At 39.5% G+C, this 27,727-nt stretch overlaps 5 protein-coding genes across 5 annotated transcripts; 3 read left to right on the forward strand and 2 right to left on the reverse strand.

The window, feature by feature from the left end:
* Positions 1-2,172: 2,172 nt before the first annotated feature.
* Positions 2,173-7,677, reverse strand: utp15 (UTP15 small subunit processome component). The gene is made up of 12 exons (XM_073466251.1): positions 7,509-7,677; positions 6,892-7,010; positions 6,507-6,599; positions 6,215-6,399; positions 5,463-5,641; positions 5,141-5,266; positions 4,749-4,884; positions 4,499-4,583; positions 3,644-3,799; positions 3,336-3,437; positions 3,035-3,168; positions 2,173-2,921 (listed from the first exon to the last, which is right to left on the reverse strand). Exons 2-12 carry the CDS (start codon positions 6,979-6,981, stop codon positions 2,621-2,623), a joined length of 1,587 nt encoding a protein of 528 aa, XP_073322352.1. The 5' UTR covers positions 6,982-7,010; positions 7,509-7,677; the 3' UTR covers positions 2,173-2,620.
* Positions 7,678-8,175: 498 nt separating this feature from the next.
* LOC140996465 (transcription factor BTF3-like) lies at positions 8,176-10,729 on the forward strand. Its single transcript, XM_073466882.1, has 6 exons — positions 8,176-8,250; positions 9,029-9,097; positions 9,205-9,318; positions 9,630-9,831; positions 9,929-9,985; positions 10,343-10,729. The coding sequence occupies exons 2-6, from the start codon at positions 9,029-9,031 to the stop codon at positions 10,387-10,389; spliced, it is 489 nt and encodes a 162-aa protein (XP_073322983.1). The 5' UTR covers positions 8,176-8,250; the 3' UTR covers positions 10,390-10,729.
* A 3,464-nt stretch (positions 10,730-14,193) lies between these two features.
* il12b2 (interleukin 12B 2) lies at positions 14,194-18,574 on the forward strand. Its single transcript, XM_073466952.1, has 8 exons — positions 14,194-14,235; positions 14,479-14,560; positions 14,667-14,927; positions 15,192-15,294; positions 15,437-15,627; positions 16,317-16,465; positions 16,557-16,667; positions 18,318-18,574. Exons 1-8 carry the CDS (start codon positions 14,233-14,235, stop codon positions 18,462-18,464), a joined length of 1,047 nt encoding a protein of 348 aa, XP_073323053.1. The 5' UTR covers positions 14,194-14,232; the 3' UTR covers positions 18,465-18,574.
* Positions 18,575-19,738: 1,164 nt separating this feature from the next.
* LOC140996022 (protease-associated domain-containing protein 1-like) lies at positions 19,739-23,593 on the forward strand. Its single transcript, XM_073466226.1, has 5 exons — positions 19,739-19,928; positions 20,148-20,248; positions 20,362-20,471; positions 22,146-22,313; positions 22,410-23,593. The coding sequence occupies exons 1-5, from the start codon at positions 19,853-19,855 to the stop codon at positions 22,528-22,530; spliced, it is 576 nt and encodes a 191-aa protein (XP_073322327.1). The 5' UTR covers positions 19,739-19,852; the 3' UTR covers positions 22,531-23,593.
* Positions 23,594-26,148: 2,555 nt separating this feature from the next.
* On the reverse strand, positions 26,149-27,036 carry LOC140995650 (uncharacterized). Its single transcript, XM_073465730.1, has one exon. The coding sequence runs from the start codon at positions 27,034-27,036 to the stop codon at positions 26,149-26,151; it is 888 nt and encodes a 295-aa protein (XP_073321831.1).
* Positions 27,037-27,727: the final 691 nt, after the last annotated feature.

Genomic DNA, 27,727 nt, shown 5'->3' on the forward strand with positions numbered 1-27,727 from the left:
TTCTTTAGCTCTGCTCGTCTATTCTTTGGCAGAGAGAACATCAGGTTTACCACCAGCTTTATGTCCATATAACTTGTCTGATGCTCTCATTAAGACTCCTCACCTCTGTGTGACTGACCAGATGTCAACCACTAATGAAGCTCTGCCCTTGAAGGATGCACAATATGTATTTTTCTCAGCCTATAACTGATAATTTCCTGCTTTTAATGGACGATACCAATAAGATAATGGATAATTATTTACAAATAATTATTGGGTACATACAGGACAGCACATAGTTAAAAACAGTAACATTCAAATGCTGAGTAGTTTGAAGTCAAAGTCTTAAACTGACCTATAGGTATAACTATCAAGTTCAAATGTACGTTGTAAAATATTCAAAGTGTATGGAGCGCTGAAACTGAAAGCAGTTTTCCCAAATGTGGTGTTTACCCGGGGAACTTTGAGCATTATACAATCACTAGAGCGTGTTGAATAGTGACTCTGTGACCAGTTGAACAATGAGCTGTTATATGGTGGCTGGTTACCCTTCAAGGCTTTAAAAGGAATCAGAAACCAAAAATAAATAATGTAAAATAAGTGATTGTGTAAGTTTTCACCCCCTTTAAAGTGACTGACCTAATTCAACAGAAGTCCAGCCAACTGGTGCTAGTAGTCTCACAATTAGTAAAATGGAGATCACCTGAGTTCTGTGAATGTGTCTCAAGTGATTGTAGTATAAGACACACATTTCTTGAAGGTCCAGTCACTGGTTAATCACTATTCCTGCTACAATTACACCATGAAGAACACTCCAAGAAACCCTGTGAAAAGGTTATTGAAAAGCATAAGTCAGGGGATGGATACAAAAACTTTTCCAAGTCACTGAACATCCCCGGAGATCAGTTAAATCCATCAATAAGAAATGGAAGGAATAGGGCACATGTGTAAATCTACCTAGAGCAGGCCGTCCTCACAAACTGAGTGACCGTACAAGAAGGAGACTAGTGAGGGAGGCCAACAAGAAGCCCATGACTACTCTGAAGGAGTTAAAAGCTTCAGCAGCTGAGCTGGGAGAGACTCTGCATACAACAACTGTGGCCCCAGTCAAAGCTTTATGGGAGAGTGGCAAAGAGAAAACCACTGTTGAAGAAAGCTCATTAAATCTCAACTAGAGTTCACCCAAAGGCATGTGGGAGACTCCTAAGTTCATCTGGAAGAAGGTTCTTTGGTCTGATGAGACCAAAATGGAGCTTAATGGCCATCAGACTAGATGCTATGTTTGGCAGACACCAAACGCTGCACATCACCCCACCATGAAGCATGGTGGTGGCAGCAGGCCCTGGTAGACTTGTGAAGGCACAGGGTAAAGTGAATGCAGCAAAATATGCCTTGGGAGAAGATTAATTTTCCAGCAAGACAATGACCCGAAGCATACAGCAAAAGCTGCACAGTAATGGTTTAAAGACAACAAGGTGAATGTTCTGGAGTGGCCGAGTCAAAGCCCAGATCGCAATCCAATAAAGAATTTGTGGCTGGACTTGAAAAGGGCTGCTCACTGTCGATCCCCATGCAACCTGACAGAGCTTGAGCAGTTTTGCACAGAAGAATGGAGTAAAATTGCTGTGTCCAGATGTGCAAGCCTGAATGAGACCTAACCACAGACTCACTGATGTGATTGCAGGCAAAGGTGCATCTACTATATACTGACTTAAAGGGGCTAAATAATTGTTAAATCATCTAATTTTTGTTATTGATGTTGTAATAATTGACATCACTTTGTAGAAATCTGTTTTCACTATGACATTAAAGAGTTTTTTCTTGTACATTTTTTGTATATTGACCATGATTCCATTTATAAAAGCAATACAAGGGGAAACATCCGAGTGGGTGAATACTTTTTATAGGCACTGTAGATATTAATCTAAATGGTACTCATATACTCTTGACTTTAAAAGTTACTAAGTAGAGTATATGGTGTAATGAATACTTAAGTACCAGTAAAATTATAAACTTGAAAAAATACTCATACTAAAATACTATGAAAGTAGAAGTCCAAAATGACTTCATTACAGTAATTTGAGTAGCTGTAATTAATTACTTAATTAATAACCCCTTCATATTATCAGGGGGAACTTAACACGCAGTGAGTTGAGGCGACTTTTCAAACCATTAGAAAACAATTATCATTAGTCGGTTTCAATAATACAAAGATTTATTTTTATCTGCTTATAAAACATTTGTCAAATCCAAATATTATGAAAACACAAAGCAGACGTTGAAATCATTCATACATACAAGCGCACACACACACACGCGCACACGCACACACACACACACACACACACAATTGAAAGTGTAATTACAATACTTCCAATAAAGCAATGCTTTACATTCACACGCAGACAGACGGACAGACTTCATACAGTAAATGCATGTTCTTCGTTTCCTGTTGTGTGTTTCAGTCACACTGAGTTAAAACACCAGAGTGAGAGACCAGTCTCTTAAAACCTGTACCAAAATGTTTGCTTGGTGAAGTCTGTGTGACACAAAGTCATGTCAGGAAATGTGTCTGATGTTTCAAAAAAGAGGTTTTAGAGTTGTAAAGGCACTCTAACTCAGTCTTTTCACTCTACAAGCCTCAGGTGGCCTGAAGCTGTGCTCTTGAGGTACTTGCTCCTCCTTGAGCCAGGCCATTAGACCTGCTGATGCCAGAGCATGGCACCTCCTTCCTGGGGAGGGCGGAGGCGAACATTGTGTCCAACATGCCCAGCACCTCAAGGAGGTCCTGCTGGTAGTCGATCTCCCTCTCCAGCAGCTCCTGCAGACGCAGCAGCTGTCGGTCTACAACTGGTGACTGGCCGATTACTGACTGATAGATATCCAGGATCATCTCTGCCGCTGGTACGAGGACTGGAGCAAACCTAGGGTCAACCAAGTTCCTGGAGAGGAAAACGAAAAATGTTTAAGTATTCATGCAGCAAAATACATCTGCACAATTTGATGCACAAGTTATCACATCGTGTCTGTACTTGAAGATTTATCTGCATCGTACCCTATGAGGAAGTTGAGCAACTGGGAGAGTCCCTGTTCATCTCTTCCTGCAAGAGCGTTCTTCAATGTTCCTCTTCGATCCAGCTCCTTTATAACAGCAACTGTGATCTCTGGCTTCCTATGTCTTGTCCATGTCTGCAAGTAATACGTAATATACTTCTATATTAATACCAGAAATGTTTGTTTGTGCATTAAAGCTGCTGCAAGTGTCACTGCTTAAATGAACTTAAAATGTAGTAACCTCAAAAAAATTATACCAACAGATTTTTGCTGCTAATCTTATAAACACATGTGAGGTATACCTCCAGAGCTGTATCCAAAGCCTTTGATACATTGAATTTCTTGAGTTGCTTGTCGTATTTGGCCAAATGCTGCTTCACTGGCTTACTGACGAGATAATCATCCTGGAGAAAAGACAAAGAACCACAAAATTAATTAACAATAGTGTGAGAGAAGTCTCATAAGCCTTAAATAATAATTCAGTATGCAGAAATAAAAGGCAGTAGCCATTGTCGGACAGTTTGACCTGGTCTTCAGTCGATACATCAGGGAATAATCATGTCTCAGACAGTCAGCCTCAGCTACTGCATGTTACTAAATGTAAACAAACCTGTTTAGGGACGTAGTTCTTCCCCTTCACAAAAACACGATATGATGGTCGTCGCCTCTGTTGACCAGAGATTTCCTTCGACTCTTCGGGGCTTTTCCTGTGTTTGATACTCAGGATGCTGTTGGTCATACCCACGACAATGGACTCATCATCCGGCTGAAGGGAAAGACATATTCATAGTTAGTGTAAAGACGTCAGGTCCCCTTTGTCAGATTTCTTTGAGGAGAAGTTACATTATGGTATAAAATATATTATCTCAAAACACACAGTGCACACTTTTGGTATAGCCTATGACTGTAGCTGGGTCAGCATTTCTTTTTAGTGTACCACTGTGGTGGTGATTGAAAGTCAAAATCCAAAAGGAAAAAAAAGGGAAAAAAAAGCCTTGTCATGTGAAGTTGCACCTAACACCCCTGTTCCCAAATTAAGAGCAGGTTTGCAGGTTGTCAGAATGCTTGAGATCATCATGAAATTCAGTCGATGGATCACTCAAGAAATCATCATTCAACAACTCCTTTACTACACATCAGCCAGTCAAACACTTCCTGCATGTACCATTTCATCTCCTTTCAAATGAAATCTTTGGCAATACTCGATATTTCTGTTGACAGAAACCGAATGCATCACTTTGCAGGCTCAGAGTCAAGTCGCAGCTCCCTTATTTCTTTTCTTTTCATGTTTATGGCCTCAGTCAGCCAAATGAGGCATTTACCATCCTGGGTGACTGTAATTAACTTGCATGTAATCATCATACATCTCTCTTCATTTATTTGAATGCACCTTACTAAACGTAATTCACCATTAAATATAAAAACCAACTAAAATGTGATGAAGGGTTGAATTTATTTTTCTTACAGCCAAAGCCAAACTGAGGATGGAGGCAGCGTAGTCGAAGTTGTGGACCACTTTATAGTTGGTTGTGTTGTACACCTTCACATGCCTGAAAAACAAACAGAATCTGCGTTAGTTACGGTTCTTACAAGAAGTTCACATAAATATGCAACTGTCTTGACATATAGTGTGACCTATAGTAGTAAGTATAGTGTGAACATTTTTCTGTCTGCTATGTCAGACATGCATACTGTACAAACACCTGTCCCCTTACCTGTCCAGAGAAGCTGACAGCAGTCTCTGTCCGTTGGTGCTGAGACACAAACTCGTGACAGTTTTGTGGTGGTTCTTCAGAGACACCAGTTGCTGGCCTCCTTTTAGCAGATCCCACACTTTCACATAACGCCCACCTATAGAAAGTGATGGAGAGAATTTTTTTAATGCTGTGGATACATATCAGTAACCATAATTCAGTATCAGTGTAGGCATGCAGCCATTTGCAGGGAGGGAATCATGCACGAAAAAACAATTTTTCCAATTTCATTTTATATTTCCTACTTGTTTTATGTCAACAACCTGTTCCAATGTTAACAAGGCAGATGGACTCTCAAATAACTTCACTATTTGAATGTTCTGACTGAACATGAGTATTATACTGCTGGGTACCTGCAGAGACGAGGAGACCCTCAGAAGGATAGAGCAGCAGACTCTCCACTGGCTGGCCGTGGTCCATGGTCATCACACTCCTATCCACTCTAGCATCAAACAGTTTCAGTGTGTGGTCATAAGATCCTAGGGGAAAAAACATAGCATATATTCAGAAACTCTACTGGCTACAAAAACTGTCAAATTGTATAGATAATTCTTAATGGATACAACAAACACTGATGCTAATGGACCAGAAAGTTAATTTCCTCTCCGCCCGTTTACTTTTCCATCACACATAAAAAAATGTTTTTTTTTAAAAAAAAGGTAGCTTCCATCTCACCTGTAATGAAGAGATCTCTGTTGAGTTTGCTTGTGACACCACAGCGGATGTAATCTGTGTGTTCTCGGTAGGTATTGAGCTCAGTGGCGTTTGGGATGTCCCAAAGTCGACAGCTGTAATCGTCTGACCCTGTGAGGATCTGGTAACGGTCTGAGGTGAAGTCTGTTACATGGACAGCCCTGAGCAGAGATTAAATGGAACAAAAATGTACATCACTTCTCTTTGAAAACCCAGATGTTTATAAGTCGGTAAGATGGTTTGCAGGTTGTCAGAATGCTTGAGATCATCATGAAATTCAGTCGATGGATCACTCAAGAAATCATCATTCAACAACTCCTTTACTACACATCAGCCAGTCAAACACTTCCTGCATCAATTAACAGGGAGATAGCTCAGAATGATGGGTGAATGCTCTTTTTGGTTTTGCTACAGTATCATGAAAACACTATAACATATGACAAATACTAATCTATGCAGTATGTAGACTTTCAGGGCCTGGTTCTACTATCCAATTGAAGGTGTCAAAACTAAAATTGTATTATGTAGCAGCAATTACACTGTTGAAAACTATAAGCAAGCATAAAACAGTCACGTATTTATTTTATTGTTTATCTTGAAGTATTCTGTATTCCTTTATTTTGAAATAATGAGAGCAATAGAAAACTTTATAATATAAACTTTTTAACACTCAGTCTGCGGGCCAGAACAGCACATCAATAACATGATCAGACAGCGACACGTGGGATACCTACTTTGTGTGCCCTTTGAACATCCTGAGTGCCACCTTGCCGCTGACATCAAACAACCGGACCACAGAGTCCTCACATCCCGCCACAAGCAGCTGACCGTCTGACCTGAATCTCCCACTGTATGCAGTGTCCTTAAACCGTGTAAATGTCTTCACAGGCTCCGGGGAGAATGGCCCATAAATGTGGACCTGCAGAAAAAACAGTGTTAGATTGACAAAAACTCTCCGGGAAATGTTGCACACATAATTGGAACAACAAAGGTTTTATGGAGGCGAACAAGGAGATGCCAACATACTCTTGTGAATGCTGTCACAGCAAAGTTATGTGGAGCCACTGGGGAGAAGTCTATGTGTGTGACCGCTCCAAATTCTTTTATCTGGACTGGAGCCTGTAAGGAGAAAAACAAAGACGAACTGTGAAGATCATCACTTCTCTTTGAAAACCCAGATGTTTACAAGTCGGTAAGATAGTTTGCAGGTTGTCAGAATACTTGAGATCATCATGAAATTCAGTCGATGGATCACTCAAGAAATCATCATTCAACAACTCCTTTACTACACATCAGCCAGTCAAACGCTTCCTGCATCAATTAACAGGGAGATAGCTCAGAATGATGGGTGAATGGAGGATTGGGGAACGAAATTAAGGATGCTTAATTTCACTAAATGAACTAGACTCACCTTGTAGTTTTTCCAGTATAGTGTGTCTTGTGTGACTTTCTCTCCAAGTTTAGGATAGACTTGGATTTTCGTAGGTTTAAATGAAGCCATTTCTGTGCTGGTCACGTAGTACTCTTTATCTGGTGGGATACAGAAAATAAAAATATAAAATATATAACGTAAGAATTTAGCAGGAGGTATGACACCGTGGCTGGTTATTACCCTAACCAATGTCGTTTTTATTTATTAGTACACAGCCGGTAAAAAGAAGGCATCAATTCAACACAACGTGATGAAAAGCAATACATGTGTGAACACGCATACACGCTTTACCAAACAGCATCACAACCCACCAAACTATGTAACCTGTGAAGGCTAAGCTAACGAACTCACTATTTCCAAACAGTCCATATTATCACTTAAGTTTAAAACTGCGCAGAGAGTTAAAGATATATGTATACAGTCGACCATTTCCTGATAGCTAAAATTACACGTAATGTTATTGGTTCGAAAATAAAAGCGGTTTATTAGACAAATACTTGAGTCAACGTGCTCGGTGCTTACAGCGAAAGTAAGTTAGCACACTGCGCTTTAGCCGGCTAGCATCTTCTACTAAATTGCAATGTGGTTACTCTCACCTTTGGACGAACAGGTCCAGGAGTGCAGTCTTATTTCTTTTTTAAGTACAATGTGTTGAAATTAGATGATACTGGTATTGGTTGTCCAAGAAAACCAAAAGTTTCTCATTTTAAATAATTATCACGTTGCCTCTCGGTGCACAGGAGGACGCCATGATTACAAACGTGACGACTTCCGTTGTGAATGGCAAATCTTTATTGTTCACGGACGATTCACAGTTTACAACTTAGCCTCAAACACTTATTTTAAAAAATGTATTGTAGGTGGAACTAGTTTTGTAATTCTTTATAGGACTATATATTAATTATTATGATCAATTATTATTTTTCTAGTAAATCTACTTTTAGATGAAATCTAAGAGAAATCTTGTACTGATTTTACCTATTTATGTTTATTAATGTCTTTAATCGTAGTTGATTGCTAATATTTTAAGCGGTTGTTGTATATAACTAGCGCAAAAAAAAAAAAAGGAAATAAAAAACCTTCCTTCCAAAAGTATAAAAGTTCGCTGCTTTAAGTCAAGCAGGTTTTATTTGATTATTATTATTTAATCTAACAAGGCAGACGTAACAACAGAAAACTTAGACATTAAGATTTAAATCACATTAAATTATGAGCATAAATTAAGAAAAACTGCGGCTACATCCGGAAAGATATCGATCTGAGTGCGTCACTTCCGGCGTTCCCTCCTTTCTCCCAGCCTCTACCGACTGTGTGGCCCGCGTGTTTACACACTCCCAGGTCAGTTGATGTCTCTGTAGCGTTTTAAGCTGTCTCACCCTCATACCACTTTCGCCTATTAAAGAAGGAACACTTCTTTTTTTGCCACGTTACGTGTTAGAAGTGTGTGGAAAAGGTAAATTATACTTGAATGGTAGCATCAGTTTGAAGGGGCCTAAGCTAGCTGTTTAGCCTGGCTATCAAACTAGCCGGCAGTTGTCATAAATTCTTCGAGGCCGAGTTAATAAATGAGCTTTCTAGTGTCGGAAGCTGGAAGATCAAGCATTAGCCCATAGCACATCTCAATGGGGAACGCCAACAAAATTTGGCTATTAAAGCTGTTCGCTCATTGATCTGTCTTTGCTTTGGAGAGCGCTGTTAACTGTAGCTGATCACCTCTGTCTGATTCATGCAGAACCTGAGTCGAGACTTAAAAAGTGTGCAGCTATTTTGGGGCTTCACGCAGCTGTGAATTCTTGTTAGTTTGCTGTGCCAAAAGGCCAAACAGCATGGGGGATTTGGGGGAGTTTTAGGGTTGGCACTTCATTGAAATTGCAACTCCTGTGTTTCCAGTCAACTGTTGAAATCACACTTAATCAGTACCCTTTTCCATATTTATATATCTCTTAGTTATCATTTCAAGATCAAACTATTAGTGTGAAATGACTTTAGGGAAATTACTTATGCCTTCACGTCTGTCAATTATATGACAAGTGTGAAATTGTTTTTTTTCCCTGATTACTGAAGTTAGTGAGCAAGTATTACTTTCGCTAAGATTTATATGCTGTGTCTTTGTCAGATGAAGGAGTCGATAATGAACCAGGAGAAGCTCGCCAAACTGCAGGCGCAGGTCCGCATTGGCGGCAAGGTGAGCTGGAGTACATGCTGTCAAATTAATTAAAGGAAATGTTTTTCTATGAGCCCTGGCCATAGGTCATAGCTTCATTTATTATAGCTCATTGTTGTGCTTTGTAGGGGTCAGCCCGCAGAAAGAAGAAGGTGGTGCACAGAACAGCTACAGCAGATGACAAGAAGCTGCAGTTCTCCCTCAAGAAACTGGGAGTCAACAACATCTCTGGCATTGAAGAGGTACAGCAAATTCTCCCTGAAATGAACAGAAAGAAGTAGGCAGACAGCCCTTCTTCACAACAATCATGCTCTTGGGTCAGCGTTGTCCACTTAATAATAGAGTAATAAATATAGCACGATACAAAAGGCCAGATTTATAAGCATTATAATTATTTAATCTGTAAACATGGTGTTGTATCATTGATTGGAGACCAGCTGTTGTAACAAAAATAACACAAAAAGAAGAAGAGAGAAGAAGAATTGAGTTTTGAAAATGAGTGTTTTCTTGTCCTTTGTCCCCGCTTCATTTCCTTTTGTGTATTCCACTGTAGGTGAACATGTTCACAAACCAGGGGACAGTGATCCACTTCAATAACCCAAAGGTCCAGGCCTCCTTGGCAGCCAACACCTTTACGATCACAGGGCATGCTGAGAACAAGCAGCTCACAGAGATGCTCCCAGGAATCCTTAACCAGCTGGGAGCTGACAGTCTGACCAGCCTCAGGAGATTAGCAGAGAACCTGCCAAAACCAGGTACCCACAGCACTCTTTCCTGATCTCTTTGAATGTATCAGTAGTCTTGTGTGCTGTCTATCAACACTTGGCTTTGTATTCCTCTTCCCACTCACAGCTGGAGACAACAAAGCACCCATGGTTGCTGTTGAGGAGGAGGATGATGAGGTTCCAGGTAAGAACATTCACACATCCCCTTTTAAGACAAAGAGTTTGAGATTTGTGCTGTAGCATTAATATAACCACATTTTTATCAGTCAAGAACAGGCTGTCCCAGGGACTAATGTCTTATTGCATGGGATGTATATGATCTTATTGGGTTGAATAAGTTTCGTCTCAATGTATCTGGATGTGTATTTAAGATTATAAAGGCCTCTCCATAAATTTTTGGATTAATTGCTCATATTTTATATCATTATATTACGTAATTAAGTTTTTTGTATGTCTCATGCTTATTTAAAAATTTCTATAACTTTATCTGTTACTGTTTTCTGTCCTCCACCCTTTTTCCCCCTCTCCTTTTCATTTTCAGATCTTGTTGAAAACTTTGACGAGGCATCAAAGGACGAGGCAAACTAACAAACACCAGCAAACATTTCAAAGCTCCTCTTGACTTGCCGTACTTTGACACAGCAGCCTTTTGTATTTGTTCATCTCTGTGGCTACAAACAAAAGTTGCTTTTTAATTGTGACCTTGACAATTGGGCTAAATCAAGTAAAATTGACTTTTTATGGCTACTGTTACCCACCCTTTTGTCTGATTTGCCTCGTTCTGCAGTGCAAGTGAAATTATTTAATTCAGTGGAATGTGCAAACCTTTTTCTTTCTCACGCTGCCTCTCCTGCATTGTTATGCCCACACATCAAACATGTATTGGTGGAATAAATCATTTAATAAAGATTACATTTACATTTCTCAATTTCATTTTTTAAGTGCCTCACTTTGTTTGCAGCTCATTCTGTTTTTAAGTGGAGGCTTACACTGGACCTCTGATCAGTACACTTCGGCTTTGTGCAATCAGAAACATTCGTCAGACTTCAAAGCCCGACATGAATATTTTTAAGTGTAATTGGTGAAAATAAGCTTGATAAGAACAGTCCTGTGCAATTAAATATGATGTGCAAATATTAGGCCTGTGAAAACTGCAGCATTGGTTTAATTTGAAATGTGTCTGTTCCATGATACTGAAGCCTGAAACACATGGTGGAAACACCGGTGTAGACAGTCAAGCTGTATAATTCAAACACAGGCCAGTGCTGCTGATCCAAAGAACCAAAGTTTAGTAGTTGCTGTGTTTAGGCTCTCTCCTTCATAAAGCCCCACTCTGGACGCCCAAGTGTCTTTGGTTTTAACGTTTCCTTAAAACTATCTTAAATCTTCTCTTTTGTATTCAGAATGAAATACAGCACCCAACTCTACACGTTGGATCACAGGTGTGGCAATAGAAGCAATTTAGCTAATTATTGCTGAATTGAGAGCTGGAGGGTTACGTCCTTACCAACCAGCAAAAGCTCAAACAAAAGCCTCCTTCACATGAGCCTTTTTAAAGGGAAACTTCACCAATTTTATACATCAAAATATGTTGACAGGTCTTCAGAAATACTATGCGATGCCAGGTTTTGAAAAAGAAAGAATGCGTGGAGTATAAAAGGTGATATCTCTGTTTTAGCTGTATCAGTTTCGGTCATTTGTTTTAACTATCCATAATGAGTCCAAAAGTGTTATAGAAGTACAATGCTGGACCAGTCGACTGTTTTTCAAAACCTGGCGCCTACATTATCGACAATGCAACTTAGACACTGAGTGACATCAGTGGCAGCAATTTATCATATTACATGCAGCTTCGTCTGGTCAAAGTAGCTTCATACTACTTTTTCTTCTTTTTAGTACTCCCCAAGACCTGAACACACTTTACTGTGTACAGTTGGTGGAATTCATCTTTTTTCATATGAAATGGTTTGCCAGACCTCTCAGACTTTGTAGCTTTTCTCTGAATTTATAAATGACTGAAGCAATATATTACGTTTTCAAAATATAATGTTCCTGTTCAGAGGGTTTGACGTCAAAACTAAGGTGGCCCTATGTCTGGCATCAAACGTGAGGTAGGGTCACCCACTGGTGCTCCTGACTGTGACTCAATATCTTGCAAATCCAGCAAGGGAAATAATACATTCAACTGTAACACATGGGTTTCATGCAGAAAATTATCCCCAAAAGTACTCAGAATCAGGAAGAAGTCCTGTAAACTAAGATACTCATATCACCCATTAAATATGCCATTAATTAAATGTGTGTTCGGGTGGGTGCTCAAACTGGCATGAGCCCTTCATGGTTGTTTCTGGACTGATGATTATGGCCTGACTATGGCAGGGTGTGGCGTAGTGCTGAACATTGCGTAAACTTAAAGAAGAAAATGATTTCATATGCAAGTGACACAGAGTCATCTGGGATGTTGTGGCTTTGGTCACATTCATCCGTCTTATTTAGAGGGAAAAAAGAAGTTGTGTGACTCAAAGTGATCTTTACACTTGAAAGTGTAATCACTATCGAAAATGTTCACATTTAAGTCAGTATAACTGATCAGTAGATGAATAATGCTGTACAGTTGTGTCCCTGTGTGGTCAATTCTCATTAAGTCCACACTACTGAGGTTAGCCTTTACAACCCTGAATGACACATTCTCTCCTCCGTAAGTTGATCAGCTTGTATATTTACCTGCTCTGTATTCACGAGTTGGACTATGCGATAAATGATTTCTGGATGTGAACATTTCAAACAGCTGGGCCTTTTGTTGATATTAATAATATCAGTAATGTGAGCATCCACTGCAGTCACTGTAGTCAAATAAATAGAGACAGGAAGTGAGTGAGAATATAGTCGAGTGCATGAGCTGCTCTACAACATGAATAATGCTATTTATTCATTTAAGGAACTGAAACCTGAAACCTATTTCTGTTCAGATGACCTAACAGGTTTAGCAGAATTTGAGGTCAGCAATGTGGTTCAAGTACGCATGTTGCTACTTTAGATGTTAGATTCTATTAAATATATAGTATAGTATGACTGACCTACTAAACTGTGAGGGCGCAAAGAGGAATTAAAATGCTGCAATGGAAGTACCTCACACACAGCTCAACACATGACAGGATCAGATGATATACATGTGTGTGAGAATAAACACATGAGCCAAATGTGTTTTCTCGACGTGCAGCTTTAATGTCGCGTCCTTTCATAGCTGACATTTGGCAGAAGAAAATTGGATTGCCCCATAAATGACTAAAGTCATGGGCCGGGAAAGTCCTGTTTGCTCTCCCTCTGTCTTTTCCTGTGTGAAGTTGTGTGCCTGTGCGTGTGCATTCTCTCGAACTTCAGGGACATCAGATACCCTTATTGCGATGGTGTGACGGGGTAAAACCTCTGAAAGTAAAACATTTTGTTAGGTCATCTCTTTGTTCAAGATAATGCTGGGTTATATCTGGGATTTAGTTCCAGGATTACGGGTCAGAAATTAGATTTAGGGTCAGGGAAATATAATATAAATATAATAATATCATTAATGTGATTAATGCAAAGGCTGTTAACATCTCTTCTACACAATCTCTCTTGTAGTGCCCCAGTTAATGGTATTTTATCATTATCGATGAAAAGGAGGATTCATTTTTTTAAGACTAACAAATTAATTGTTTGCGCTACAAAGTGATAAAAACACAATCTCCCAAAACTTGTTTTGTGTGAGCGAAAAATCTCCCAAGTCTTTAATTAATTACTTTCAAAAGTTCACATTTTAGAGGGAGCAACCAGTGATATCTTTTTGACATTTCAGCTTAAAAAAATAACTGGAAATACAGAGAAAAAGAAGATTACTAGAGCAGAAAGATTAACAATTATCTCTAAAGATTGCATCCCAATTTTATATGTTCTGTTGCCAAAGATATCACTGTACACTGTTCATTTTGTTTAGTTCTCATGAATTGTACATCAAGTGTGTGTTTGGTGCGCGTGGGCTGTGTCCAGTTTTTGTTGTTTGTTAATCAGATACTGTAGTATTCTGTCTTAAAGCCTAAAGGGCAAACCCCCACCCCGCTGCACACCCACACTTTAACACTTCTTATCTGCATCTCTCAGTCTTTCATTCGAAACTCGTTTACAATTTGACATGCAAAACATAGAGGAAATACGTTGCCTACAAGCTCTGTCCACGCTCCTCTTATCAGTTTACTATATCACTTAGTTTCTGTAACACCTCCAAAGGTGCCTCGCCGGTGGTGGTGATGATGATGATGATGATGATGATGGTGCAGGGTTCAGAGATATAAATATGATGCTTCGTGAACAGTTGAAGCATGCGATCACCAGGACTACTACGACGGAACTTCTGCTCTTGATTTTTTCATCACATCACTTCAGTGTAACTTCATCCAGATGGTAAGAAATAACTGCTGGGGGTCAATAGATGCTTGAATAGATGGCAGAATGGGGTCATTTTACTTTATTTTAACACATTTTCTCAACTAAAAGTATTGTATTAAAATGTCCCATGAACAGATTTTCATTTTGTTTCTCAGTTGAAGATTAAATGAACAATAATAACTAGCAAATCCAGGTAGAATTGCTCAAGTTTTAATGCAAGTAATGATGAATTTTCCTCTTGCTGTCACACTTTCTCAGGAGGCTTTGTCACTGTGGATATTCGGGCTTCTGCTCATCAGCCCCACAACAGTACATGGTCTCAACCACTTTCCAGAAAATTGTATGTCTTATTTATGGTCCACATATTGTTTCCTTACTATATTTTTGTGTGATTCTACAACCTATTAACTTGACATGTGTGTCTCCTTTTATCTGTGTTGGTGCAGTTGTGGTGGCAAAAAGGGATGATCCAAATCCAGTCACACTGACCTGCCGTTCAAAGACCAACGAAGCCGTCACATGGAAAGTTCAACGCGAAGAGATGGAGGATGTCAAGTTAGAGGACAATATAAAGCAGGTTGGTCAGAATCTGGTCATGACAGACGTAGATACACCCAACCTGGGCCAATACAGCTGCTGGAGAGAAGAAGAGATGTTATCATCAACCTATCTATTGCTGCTGGAGGCTGAAGAGGAAGATGAGTCAGGTGAGACACCCTTGTTTCCTTTTCTGTTTATACTACTCTTCATATGCTGTAAATGACAGAAGTCTTTGAAATTAGATGTGTCCTAAAACTCTCTGCGTGTCTGGCTGGGTGGAGTATTTCTCTGTTTAAACGATGACCCTGAAGGTTGACACATGATGAACCATTCATTGTCTCACATTTAGTGACATTTTCTCTTCTTCAGTGTGACAGCGTTCAAACATTTTCCATTAAACTTGTGTTCACTCACATTTTGGTTCTTTATAGATTCTCCCATCCATTGTCGGGCGAAGTCTTATGACTGTACCTTCAGCTGTAAATGGACCGACAGTGAATACGAAGCAGTGCGTCTCGGACTGGGCGAGAACTGGTAAAGAAAAAAAACCCAGACTAATTATAATAGAGAGGCCAAATATTGCACATGGTTCATAACGACAGACCAACAAGCAGACACTGTTACTATCTCAGTTACATATGTCATTCAGCGTCAGTTTTTCTGCTTGCCTCCGTAGCAGTGAAGGCGATAAGTCATGTCAGTGGATCAGCAGCAGTGAGAAGCTCGAGGATGAGGGATTTCGGTTTGAGCTGGCCCACTCCCTCTCACCTCACGCTGAGGAAATCACCATGCTGATAGTCACTGCTGAGGCCATCAGTCACCTCTCCATCCTCAGGAAAACCAAGAGATTTTATCTCAGAGACATCGGTAAGCTGAGTGAAACTGAGCTGCACTAAAGGCATTAGACAGGAGATTATTAAGATTAAAGAGTTAACAGCATCTTCTACAAAAAAAAAAAAAAAAACACTGATTAGATTGTTCAGAAATAAATGTCAGGAAATTCAATTGTAAGAAATTGGTCTTGAAGGATGAAATCATATCTTCATTTGTACCGGCTGCTCTGTGCTGAATTTGGCTGAATTGCTGCATCATGCTCCGGCATCTGGCAGAAATAGAAGCCCTGCGTATCTGCTCAGGAAGGCTCCGGGGTTGCGAGTTCCAGTTCCTTAAATGTAGAGATTTGACGTCAGGTTGGGCTCTGGGAAATTGTGATTAACATTTTTCACATATTTTCTTCTTTTTTTTGGACATTTCATAGACTAAAATGATTAATTATCAAAATCATCGACAAACTAACTGTCATATAAAGCAACATTATGTAGAAATTGGCATTTTGTGCCCCCCCCCCCCCCCCCCAAGAAATAACTTCAATATGCAATATTAAAGCTCCAGTATAAAAAAGTCAATAATTCAAATATAAGCAGTCCCACCATTAATCATCTTTAAATGCTTTCTTCTTCTTTTTTTTAGATCAATGTGATAAATTCAGACAAATATTTGTTTATTTACAGATATACCTTACTGATTCCTTACTGACCTGTTTTTACTCTGTCCAGTTCAACCTGACAGTCCCCAGATTGTCAAGTGTCAGGAGGTGGAGCAGGACCTGAAAGTGACCATCACCCCACCATCCAGCTGGTCGACCCCTCACAGCTTCTTCAGTCTGGAGCACGAGATTGAATACGTGTTGAAAGACAATGGCGAGGTACGTGCAAGCTTGTCTTGGTGATCGCTCGATGTGTGTCATTCTATCCACTGCATTTGTTTTTCTTACTGTGTGACCTGTCTTACTTTAGCACGGATTTTCTTCATTTGCTCTGGTCCCGAAGAGTATCAGCATGCTGAGGGTCCGATCCAGAGACCTGCTGGTGCCCTCTGCCTGGAGCCAGTGGACTCCCTGGAAAAATGTAACCTACTGATGTTATTTGAATGCATAACTTCTGCTCCTGCTCTTTCTTTGTTCTCATATTGTATGTCTACACTGTCCTCTCATTTCTTCTCACCTACTGTTATCTTACTAGTCACACACTGACGGCCAAGAGATTAACACAGCAATCACCAGAAGCTCAGTAATACGTCCATTCGGCACACTTTTGTTATACATTTTTATTTATTAGTTAACTCAAACTATTTATTTGTTTATATATTTATTATTAATGTTAAATCATACACATCATTATTCATCATTAGTCATACTGTAACATCTTTGTGAGGACTAATAGAGGTACCTAGTAAATGAAGACAGCCAACGTTATACTGTCACTGTTGCCTCCCAATTTACAACCCAGCTCTATGAATCAATATGAAACTGTATTAACCACGAAAAAAAGGGCTGATAGAGTTTCATGGGGACAAATCTTAGTCTCACTTAGTATGCACTTCCACACATACTTTCACACAGTTTGTTTCTTGTTGCAGTTATTACTGTATGTGTTGTAAGTGTGCTGGCGTTTCTGTGTATTGTGGTGGTTTGGTGCTGTGCACAACAAATGGCTATTAAAAGAGCTTTGTGCTTCCTTCCTTATATATGTTCCTTTTTCATTTTCATGTGTTGCAACTGATGTGTGTACACCTACTGACAAATAGAAATTCCCCTTTGATATGATGCAACCCACTTGGTACATCGGGGTGGACAAATTACGAGGAATATTATTCGTTGAATGTGTGAACTGAATGTTCCTTGACAGATATAATTGCTGAGGTCACTTATAATAAATAATGGAGCCTCTATGGCAGAAGTATTTTAAAAAGGAAATTATTCAAACAAGCTTTATTAAAGGCCAAAGGCTATTATTTGTTGGTCAGAAATTAATACTTTTTTTTGTTGATACTGTATTTAGACTTATTTAGGTAGTAAAACCTGTAATTAGAGTCTGGCATCTATTGGAGAGAATAATAATAAGAGGAGACAGTCAGGCTAACAATGACGCACTTTCACAAACATTCTTACTGTCGGCTACAAAATAATGCTAATGTTTTTAACTTTTTTACATATTCATATCATAATTTGTTAGTTATAAGTTTTTGTGAACAATAAAGACCATCTAAGGCACCAGCTATAGCTAACAAACAGCTTAATGCAGCAACATTTATCATAGTTGCACCTGTTTAACCGGCCAGATTTGTTATAGGTGACAAATGCACAAAAGCATAGCTGGGATTATGGCATTAGTTCCTTTCTAAAGTTCCATGTTCCATATTATTCTTCTTGTATAGTGAATAAAATTGTCATTTTAGCAGGTACATTTTGTATATTTATTTATAAAAAAAAATGTAAAAACTTGGCTTAGATTGCCCAAACCTTAAAAAGAAGAATCAAAGTACTTGCCAACAGCTTATTTGGCTTGAAGCTTGAGCAGTAAATGACACTTTTATATATGGAAATCACATGCTCCAGTGTAAGAGTAATGCTCTAATCTGTGGCACTGAAAGTGACAGACGCTGTCACACTTACATATTTTAATGATAGTTTTTAAAGTTTTTAAAACGTACAGCTTTGCTTATTCCAACAGTCTTGGCATCATTTCAGACCCTAATCTGTCGTTAACTCATTACAGGTGAACAAAGGGAAAAAGAACCGAACTCATTGCAAAGACCAAGCAAAGTCTTGCTGTCCAGAGTTGCCATCTGGAAACTCGAACCTCTGCAAGAAGAGAAGGAAGAAAAAAAAGAGCAAAGATGCTGAGATGAACCAGACATCTTAAAAAGATGACGTTCAATAAAAGGACGCCTCGCAAATGGGATCATGCTGGTGTACAAAAACCTTTCAAACTTGAGTTAAATGGGGGGAAATATTTTGGATAAATACATTGATTTTTAGGAAGTGATAAAATGTTACCTCTTAATTCATGTCAAGTGCTTGAACACAGATTCAACATAAGGATTTTAAAGTGAATATTGAAAAGCTTTACTTGTGTGTTCTACTTGTAGTCTAACGCAGCAACTGTGCAATAAATCTATACAGTCATGAAGGTTGTAATGCTCTGTCCTGATGAACATTATAACATGCTCTGTTTGTATTTTATTTCACTACTATTATTGTGCATTTCATGTGTTGCATTAAGGGTGAATTCATGGTTATTTGTTACTTTTTGGGACCATAACAACAACTTCTCTGGGTCTGAACATTGTTGGAAACATTTGGGATCATGTTAGTACAAAACTAAACTCCATAAACAACAAAGGTCTTGACATTTCAATGCAGAAATGTTACATATTATATCTTTAAGACCTTCTTTATTTAAGGATGCATGATTTGTAGGCTAGCCCGGACATTAGCATCGCCCAGGTTCCCTCGACAAAAAGCCAATGAGATTTTTTAATTGTATTATAGAATAACGTTGAAAATAAGCTCTGTGGGAACACAAGTTTATATATTAAGTTTGCTTATACATTTTGTTCAGCAAGATAATCTTCACAGACGAGCACCTCTTTAGTGATTTTTAAAGCGTAAATTAAATCGCTAGAAGCGAAAAGCTAATTTTCGGCTAGAAACAGGCTACACTGTGGTCGCATGACTTAAACGTCACCACCACTAGGCGTCTTACTGCACAATTACTGTACATGTTTTCTATAAAATGATCAATGTATAAGTTGTAAAGTTATCAAATATCAACTATTATGAGATAGGAATAAATATTTTGAATTGTAGGCTTAGCTACAACTTCTGTGGTCTCATTCAGCCGCTTGTCAGCAACCACTTTTGTAAGACAGGTAACAAAACATGTGCATATCTTAAGCCTGTGGTAACCACAGACCTTATTTCAGGCATTTAAAGAACATAATTTTTTAAAAACTAATTGCCTTTGAGATGAGGGAACAGGATGTGCAGAAATGCTAACTGTCTTCCGGGTTTTAGGACTACAGACTGCGCCACTCTGGGGGGGCCCAGCTGCAGCCCTGCGGCCCTGGAGCAGATCAATCCGTCTTTGCAAGATACGCATGCGCATTAAACGAAGCGCGGAAGTAGCTGCGAGGCTGCTGCTCTGTTGTCCACTGACAGCTGCATATGGACAAAAGCCAGCTCTCACGTGTACTGCCACGCTGAATTCTCATCTGTGTAACGTTGAGGGGCTTCACAGATGTCTTGAACATGGCGGAGGTTGTTCGGACAGCAGCTCTGGTGTTATACCTCTGGAGTGTTTTCATGCAGTTCAGTCGCCTGTCAGGTGAGAGTGAGGGGAGGAGGCAGGCTCTAGTGATGTAAACACCTAATTAAGCTAACAGAGGGGTTTCAGACGCATGCTAAGGTGATTCACCCCTTGTTTAGCTGCACTGTGTCATATTCCCTGTGAATTTCCATCACATATGACTGTGGTTTACCAACACTGACTTCATACTCACGATGCAGTTATTCGCATCTCTTCCTTTTGTGTGGTCTGCTTTAGGTCTTGGGATCAATGAACTGCTTTATTTCCGGGTGATCAGTCCAGAGGAGATAGGGTACATCTTCAGTGCAGCACCTGCTAAAGACTTCGGAGGAGACTTTGTCAGTACTCTGCCCTCCTCTGAATTTTGCTTGTTGGCCAAAGCTGTCTCAAGCCTCAGACACATGTATATTCACCATGTAATCACACCTCCCCTCTCTCCTTTGTGTACCAGACATCATCCTATGATGAGATTTTCCTCGTGCCAGCAGACCCGGCAGATGGCTGCTCAGACCTGAAGGACAGCGAAATCATCCAGGGACAAGTCATCCTGGTGGAAAGAGGGTATGTTCAAACACCTCAGAGCCTTGTAGCTTCACCTGTATAAGCCATAGATATCAGTGGAGGGGTGAAGCTGTGGCCTGAGATCAATATGGCAAGTAAGGCAACTCCTTGGATATCTCGTTCAAGGTCCCTTATTGTAGATGCAAATCATGTGTTACTATAACACCCTTCAGCAAACACGGGTTATTGACTCGCCTTCACTTGTAAAGAACATAACTACAGGCATAATTGCAGTTAGCTGTCTGGATTTTCAAGAAATACCAAGAGACTAATGTGTCATATTGAATATCCAGTTTGAACTACACTTGCAAACCTGGGACCTACTTTTTAAAATGCTCTTAGATTTATACTTGAAGTTGATCTCAAGATCATTCTGACAGTGTGTTTATGTTTGATTCATAGATGCTGAGCATGAAACACTTAAGTAGGTTCTAAAGATCCCATTTGTGACTTCAATCAATCAATCAATCAATAAAACTTTATTTGTATGGCAATTTTCATACATCAAAGTAACACAAAGTCCTTTGTAACCCAAAGTAACCACCAACCCCACTCACATACATACATACAGACATACATAGCAAGCAATATAAAACAGAAACTGAGGAAGCACTATCTTGAGTAAAACACGTAGATAAAACAGTCATTCATAGAATAGAGGGACAGTACACTCATTAATACTTAAGAAAAACGCTATAACTAATAAGACATAATTTACAGTACTAAAAACCTGAGACCACCAGCCAGAACGCCCCCATCCAGCACCCGTCCCGAGGGCAACCACCACCCTCTCCACCACAGCCGACGTGCGCCCCTGTGATTTATAAGTGTCAGATCAATTTAAATTGGCAGCACTTGCCCTGTGAGTTCCTTTCACATAATGTCAGCACAAATGAGGGTTTAGGACTAAAGACTTCATAGTGTTTTGACAAACAAGGCCGGACACACAGCTTGGCAGTGTGTCACAACTGCAGATTGTTCATAAAGCTCATGCAATGTTCCCCCCAGGCTCCCCAATACCCTACTTATTTTCTGCTTGAGGGCAGAACCATGGTCCAGGCAAGTACGTAAACGCAGATGGGATACAGGCGCTTTAAGCTATGTAAGAGCGTTTACACGAGTTGTTGCACTTCGGGATGTGTCACCTGAACATCCTAACACAATGAAAGCTGCAGTCTTGCATCCAGCAGGCACCATAGAATGAAACAAGAAGAGAGAAAGATACCTTCTTCTGTTTGGGTTCACTTCCCCTCAAAACAACTGCACCCTCTCAGTTTCACAAAGCTCGAGCTGAACGTGTCCACATGCACCTCTTCTCTCCTCGTCTATTTGTTTTTGTTTTCTTTCTGTGCAGTTGGAACAGCAGTAAACGTTCCTCCGCATGCTCAATGTTTATGTACTACCGCAGTACACATTGATTGAAAGTCTTTTGTGGACAGTGGTTACCAGATATTTTTGCATATTCAAAAGAAACCTGCACTCAGTATTATGTGTCATTTGTGTTTGTGTGAAAAGGTAAAAACTTTGTGCAAAACAAACTGGCTTCATGGGACAATAAAGTTTGTCTAAATGCGTGAATAGATCGTTGGATGTAGTATTACAGCTTGTAATGCTGGTTAATTTAAATTAAAATGGTTTCTCCCATTTCTTTATCTGTTTTCATGTGCCATCCAGAGGTTGTTCCTTTGTTCAAAAAGCCCGACACGTCGAGGAGGCAGGAGGCAAAGCTGTTCTGATTGCTGATAATGCAGAGGACAATGACAGTCAGTACCTTGATATGATAACTGATGGAAGCACTGTCAAACCAAGCATACCTGCTCTGTTCCTGCTGGGACGTGATGGGTAAGACATCATTCAGACCTGCTTGTTTTGATATAATAAGTGGCATTAATAGGATACATTTCTGGAGATGAATGATTTCTCCCTCATGTATTCTAGGATGATGATCAGACGATCTCTACAGAGACAAGCACTGCCGTGGGCGGTCATTTCCATTCCTGTCAATGTTTCCTCTTTGGCCTCATTCCCACTCAAGCAGCCCCCATGGACACTGTGGTAGAAATTTCCCGCCCACAACTTCATGCACCCCCTCACTCAATACAGACTCAATACAATACAGACACTCTTTCATCAGTTCACCAGGGAAATTCTGGTGGTGGTTAAACAAATTCACACACACGGCTGGACCACTGACATTAACATATGTACACATGATTACGATTATACACCTAAATACACAGCCGAAGGCATGTGGAGCAAACGTTGAAAAGTGTCCAAATGGACTCTTTCATGACTCATTCATGCTCAAAGATAGATACATATAGGGACAGAGCCCTCTGTCTGTACTCTGCCTTTATTTCATCCATATTTGTGCAAGTTCTGACAATGTCAGACGTCTGAAAGTTCATCATCAGTTTCTCTGATTGGTAAAGTGAAAAGAATTCTCTGTCCACACACCTCGATGTATTTACTGGCCTCACAGACAGGTGCCATCTACAGTGCTGCCGTCGCTTATGCCTCTTTCTGTACAGGTAGATTATCATAACCTCCCTCACCGCTCCTCCTGGGTTGCCATGTTTGTTGTTGTCCATACTGCTTGACTCTTAGCTGCCCTCTAGTGGATGCATTTCTTGACATCCATGCCAACTTAAAGGATGCATGGTAGTGTGTGGGCAGTTAAGGTTACATCATTCGAGATGGATGTATCTGTTTTCTTACATAAAAGGGGGCATAAATAATCTCAGTGCTCAGCTGAAGTTGACTGAATCAGCCAGTAGTTTTGAAGACAATGAGACTCTTTTCCAGTCGAGTAGTCTCAAGGAACTTCTGCACAGATAATTTATTGGTGAGAAGTCAGTGGTCAAACTGTGTAAACTTGATGCACATTAATACAACTCATTCAAATTGAAGTGCACGGTTTCTTTTACATTGTCAAATAGTACAAACTGCTGCATAAGCCTCTATGGGGGATAATATAAACTATGACAGCACAGTACCAGGAAAGTAGTTTTACTGTAAATATGTTACTACATTCCTGCTTATTTGCATGAACTTCAACAGGGTGACCAAAAATGAACACTGTTCTCTTCTGCTTAATAAATATAAAATGTTTTTGCACAAAAGACTCGGGTTTATTGCCTTTCCTATCTATACAGCTTTTTAAGAGCATATACACACATTTTGTCCTCTTGTGCCTGAAGCCTGAATCACCTAGACTACTGACAGTAGTAAAACATGCACATTGACCTCATTAACATCAACTTTATAACTTCATAACAACATTCAGTAACATCTATATCTACTTTCATACTTCATGTTTGGAGCAGTTTAGATAAACAGGACTGATACAATGTGGTGTTTGGGGAAACAAATGTATAGAAAGTTAAAATAATGGAAAATGAGGAATTGCAAATAACCATTAAAGACAAATCATTTTAAGATCTCTTTTTTTCCCCATTCGGCTGTTATATTTCATCTTTTTAAATTTCTGTGAGTTAATTTTAAGAATCTGTGTTGTAAAGATTGACGAAATATGAGAAAATAAATAATTTCATGCTTATGAGATCATAGCCTGTACATTTAGACTTTAGACCTCATGCCGAAGCTTAATGTTCCCCCAATTTCTAGACTACTTTTTTTTTTAAATCAGTGAGTGACTAAATCAACACCTGTGCACTTCACCACAAGTTAAAACCAACCAAGAGTGACACATTTACTGTTGTTTTGACTGTTAGTGTCCTAGAAAACATCACATATGTGAATAGAACCAGCGAATTGAGGAAGTGAAAATAGTTTCTTTGCTTCTGTACATTTCTTCCGTAAAGTTGTTTTTTCAAAGGTACAAAAAAGCTGTTTGAATGTCTTTTTTCTTTGATTTTAAATTTGTGAGAAAGTTTGTATCTGGGAGATTTAAAGGTGCACTATGTAGTTTGGGAGAAGACATTTTAATCAGAAAAGAACGATCTTCAGAGACTGATTTTTTATGCCTAAACAAACTAAATACACTGACTGAATAAACAAACTAAATACAGTGTCATAATGTTTTACTTTGTTTACATTTGGTGGACCCTGCCACCTTTCTAGCGTCAAACAGTGTTCTGGGGACTGTATTTTCCTCTGAGAACAGCTTGTTTATTTGGAAAAGATAAGTATTTCTGAGTCTTTATTACCTCATTCATACTGGAACCGTTACAATTCTGAGTCTGAATTTCTTCCCCTGAAACTACATAGTGCCCCTTTAGTCTGTGGATATCTATATGTTGGCCTCTACAGTTCCATATTTGTGTAGTATCTGTGGTTAACAACTGCTGCTGGACCTCAACACAAAAAATATATTCTGCAGTGCCTTCTGATAAGCTTTTTACAACAGTTTCATTCATATATATTACAAAAAAGAATAAAATGTGCTTTCATTTAAGCTCTTTTCACTTGGAGAAAAAAACTAGGCCTGTATTTATTCATTGCTCATTTAAATAAATAATAATGAACTTTATTTATATAGCACCTTTGAAAACAGAGTTTACAAAGTGCTTTGACAAACAGGCAAAAGCAGGGAACTCAGGAAGACAATATCCCAGATAAACAGTCAAGCCAAACTAAAGAAAGCCTAGTCTGAGGTTAAAACAAGAAGGCAGAGCAGAAAATATAAAAACACAGAAAGTCAGTGTGAGTAGACAGGCAAAATCACAGAAAAAGAAAGAAAACATGAAGATAAAAGTAGAAATCTGAGAATCTATGAGGATAATAGAAGTCATCTGTAATTTCAAGTTGCATTGCCTTATAAGACATTCACTTTGGTTATGTTGATGTTCATGTATGTTCTGTAAAATAAAATGTAAAATCATAACACACACTTTGAATAAAAACACAAAAGCCTAACAGATCTGAATTAGTAGCGACATCATTCTTTTCACTAACATTTCCATCTGCGTGAATAACTTGTGGACATGACAAATCCACAGTTTCACCCACACACGGGGCCTTTCCACAGACATCACTGAAATAAGATTAATAAAGTTCTGTGAGAGGTTACTCATGTTCTTAAGAAAGAAGAAGTCTCGACTAACAGAGAGGGCATGTGGAGGACACTGCTGACTGCAACCTACACATTAACATACAGATCATTTAATCGTGATTAAAACTGTCTTTATCAAATGCTTAGTAGTCCACTCCAAAACAAACAAACAAACAAACAAACAAACAAACAAACAAGCAAACAACTCGCCAGTTGTGCATCCTGGCTTGAACTGAACTCCTTTCTTATATATATATATTATACTTATTTTCCATTTTATGTGACATTTCTTTTGTAATTTACATTGTTCCGATTTTCAACTACTTCTCCGACTTATTTAATATTTAATCATAGCGGCTGTGGGGTCATGAAACAGTTAATTCAGGAGAAGCATTGTCCAAACACTTCGGGAAATAGTGAATAAAACTCTGACTGTGTGTGGGTGGGGGAGTTTTTATAGTTTGAATCTAAATCTTTGAGAGGGGAGAGACAGAGAGATGTAAAAGAATAAAAAAAATAAAGGCGAATGAAGTCCTCGGGTTAGTTTTTGGTGTCTCCCTTCCCATGACAGGATCCGACTCTGCAGGAGAAGAAAGACAACATAAATAAGCAACTAATCACGACACGAACAGTTTTTGTATTGAGTGTTTTTCCTTGACCCAGTTACCTCCTCCTGCACCTCGGACACACTCTGCCCCACACTGTCCTCACCGTGGCCTCCCTCAGAGCCGGGCTCCCCCAGATGTACACAGCCGGTGTGCTCACAGCGTTCAAACGAGCCATGATGGCGAAGAGATTAGTGGCCTCGTTTCGAAATGTCAGCCCTCTTCCTAGAAATCTGAGGACGATATTAACAAAAGAAGGGCACCACAGCACCAAGAAGTTTATGACAACAAAGATGATGATTTTTAAGGACTCCTTCTTGCTTTCTTTCTCGGCGCTGGGAGGATCTCTCTCCAGCTGGAACCTGGCGACAACATACAGCTTGATGGTCATGACCACTTTAGTGACCACGATGAGCTGGAAGAAGACGATGCTGAACACGAACAGCTCTGTCGATTTGGAGAGTGGCAGCAGGTTCCTGGCGAGCAGGTGAGCGAAGTTATACAGCCAGCAGTAGATGTTGATGGCGATCACGAAGTGTCTCGTTATGAAGCGGCTGTAGATGAAAGGATGGCACACTGCGAAGTACCTGTCAAACTGTGCGAACAGAAACGTCAGTATATTCACCCCTAGAAGTGACGACAAGACATTATAAGTACCATTTCTAGACGGATATCCCTCCTGAACGTCAAACAGACCGAGATAATACACTGAGAAGCCGACCAGCGTGTCACAGACACTGGTGTTCAGCATGAAGATGAACCTGTTCTGCAGGCGCAGAGCTCTGGTGGCGCAGATGCCAATGACTACTGTCCCCGCTGTGAGAACAGTAGCGGTGGCGAATAAAATCTGGAAAATAAAGATGAGATAATCCTCAGGACCGTCGAAGTCCACCGAGAGGGGAACTCCTCCTGTCGCAGAGTCTGGTGTGATGTTGGAGAGGAGCATTGTTCATGCGCAAATGGTCCTTCAGTGCAGCCATTGTTTTATATAGTAAGAGCGCGCTGTGCAGTGACGAGCCGCGCTCTCTTGAGGTGATGTCCTCTGTATTTTTTCTGGGTCTTTGATATCCTCATCATCAGGGGCGGTCCTAGACCATTTGGTGCCCTAGGCGAGGTTCACTGATAGCGCCCCATCCCCACAAGAAAAGACCTCATGTCCAAAAAATTGCACATTTATTTAAACAATGATAATCCAAACAATATAACAATATGTGCAACTGAATAAACCTGTTCAATAATGAATACACAAAAAATAAACTTTTAAACATATTTTTAACAGTAGTGCAACATCTGAGAACAAAAAGTGCACACTAAAGAATCAAAACAAAAAATTGTTTATGCTGGAAGTGTAAAGAAAAGGCATTTATCATTTTCAAGACTTTATTCAAACGAGTTAGAGATAATGCAAAACAAGGAGTAAATACAGAACAACAAATAAACAGGTGTCAGGCAGAGTTCCAGCACTTGATGCGATTGCTCGAAATGTAGTCCTTGAATGTTGGCCTGTAAAGCAACAGAAGAGCAACATGATTAGATATTTTTATGGAACAGAGCTCGCCTGTCCTCAGCATACTGTGAACATATACACTTTCAATGGTCAATACTTTAGACATTCCTGGACAAAACTGTACAGATGT

Source organism: Pagrus major, chromosome 5 (genome assembly GCF_040436345.1).
Source record: "Pagrus major chromosome 5, Pma_NU_1.0".
Lineage (NCBI taxonomy): Eukaryota > Metazoa > Chordata > Actinopteri > Spariformes > Sparidae > Pagrus > Pagrus major.

Excerpts from the sequence above, each read along its gene's own strand:
- utp15 (XM_073466251.1), bottom strand. The coding sequence starts at position 6,981 with ATGGCTTCATTTAAACCTACGAAAATCCAAGTCTATCCTAAACTTGGA. Across the intron at positions 6,400-6,506 it reads CTGTGACAGCATTCACAAGA|GTCCACATTTATGGGCCATT; the intron begins GTATGTTGGCAT and ends TTTTTTCTGCAG. Across the intron at positions 3,800-4,498 it reads TCCTCAGTTTGGCTTTGGCT|CCGGATGATGAGTCCATTGT; the intron begins GTAAGAAAAATA and ends CTTTCCCTTCAG.
- LOC140996465 (XM_073466882.1), top strand. The coding sequence starts at position 9,029 with ATGAAGGAGTCGATAATGAACCAGGAGAAGCTCGCCAAACTGCAGGCG. Across the intron at positions 9,319-9,629 it reads ACATCTCTGGCATTGAAGAG|GTGAACATGTTCACAAACCA; the intron begins GTACAGCAAATT and ends ATTCCACTGTAG. Across the intron at positions 9,986-10,342 it reads GGAGGATGATGAGGTTCCAG|ATCTTGTTGAAAACTTTGAC; the intron begins GTAAGAACATTC and ends TTTCATTTTCAG.
- il12b2 (XM_073466952.1), top strand. Across the intron at positions 14,928-15,191 it reads TGAAGAGGAAGATGAGTCAG|ATTCTCCCATCCATTGTCGG; the intron begins GTGAGACACCCT and ends GGTTCTTTATAG. Across the intron at positions 16,668-18,317 it reads AGTGGACTCCCTGGAAAAAT|GTGAACAAAGGGAAAAAGAA; the intron begins GTAACCTACTGA and ends AACTCATTACAG.
- LOC140996022 (XM_073466226.1), top strand. The coding sequence starts at position 19,853 with ATGGCGGAGGTTGTTCGGACAGCAGCTCTGGTGTTATACCTCTGGAGT. Across the intron at positions 19,929-20,147 it reads GCAGTTCAGTCGCCTGTCAG|GTCTTGGGATCAATGAACTG; the intron begins GTGAGAGTGAGG and ends GGTCTGCTTTAG. Across the intron at positions 20,249-20,361 it reads AAGACTTCGGAGGAGACTTT|ACATCATCCTATGATGAGAT; the intron begins GTCAGTACTCTG and ends TTTGTGTACCAG.
- LOC140995650 (XM_073465730.1), bottom strand. The coding sequence starts at position 27,036 with ATGCTCCTCTCCAACATCACACCAGACTCTGCGACAGGAGGAGTTCCC.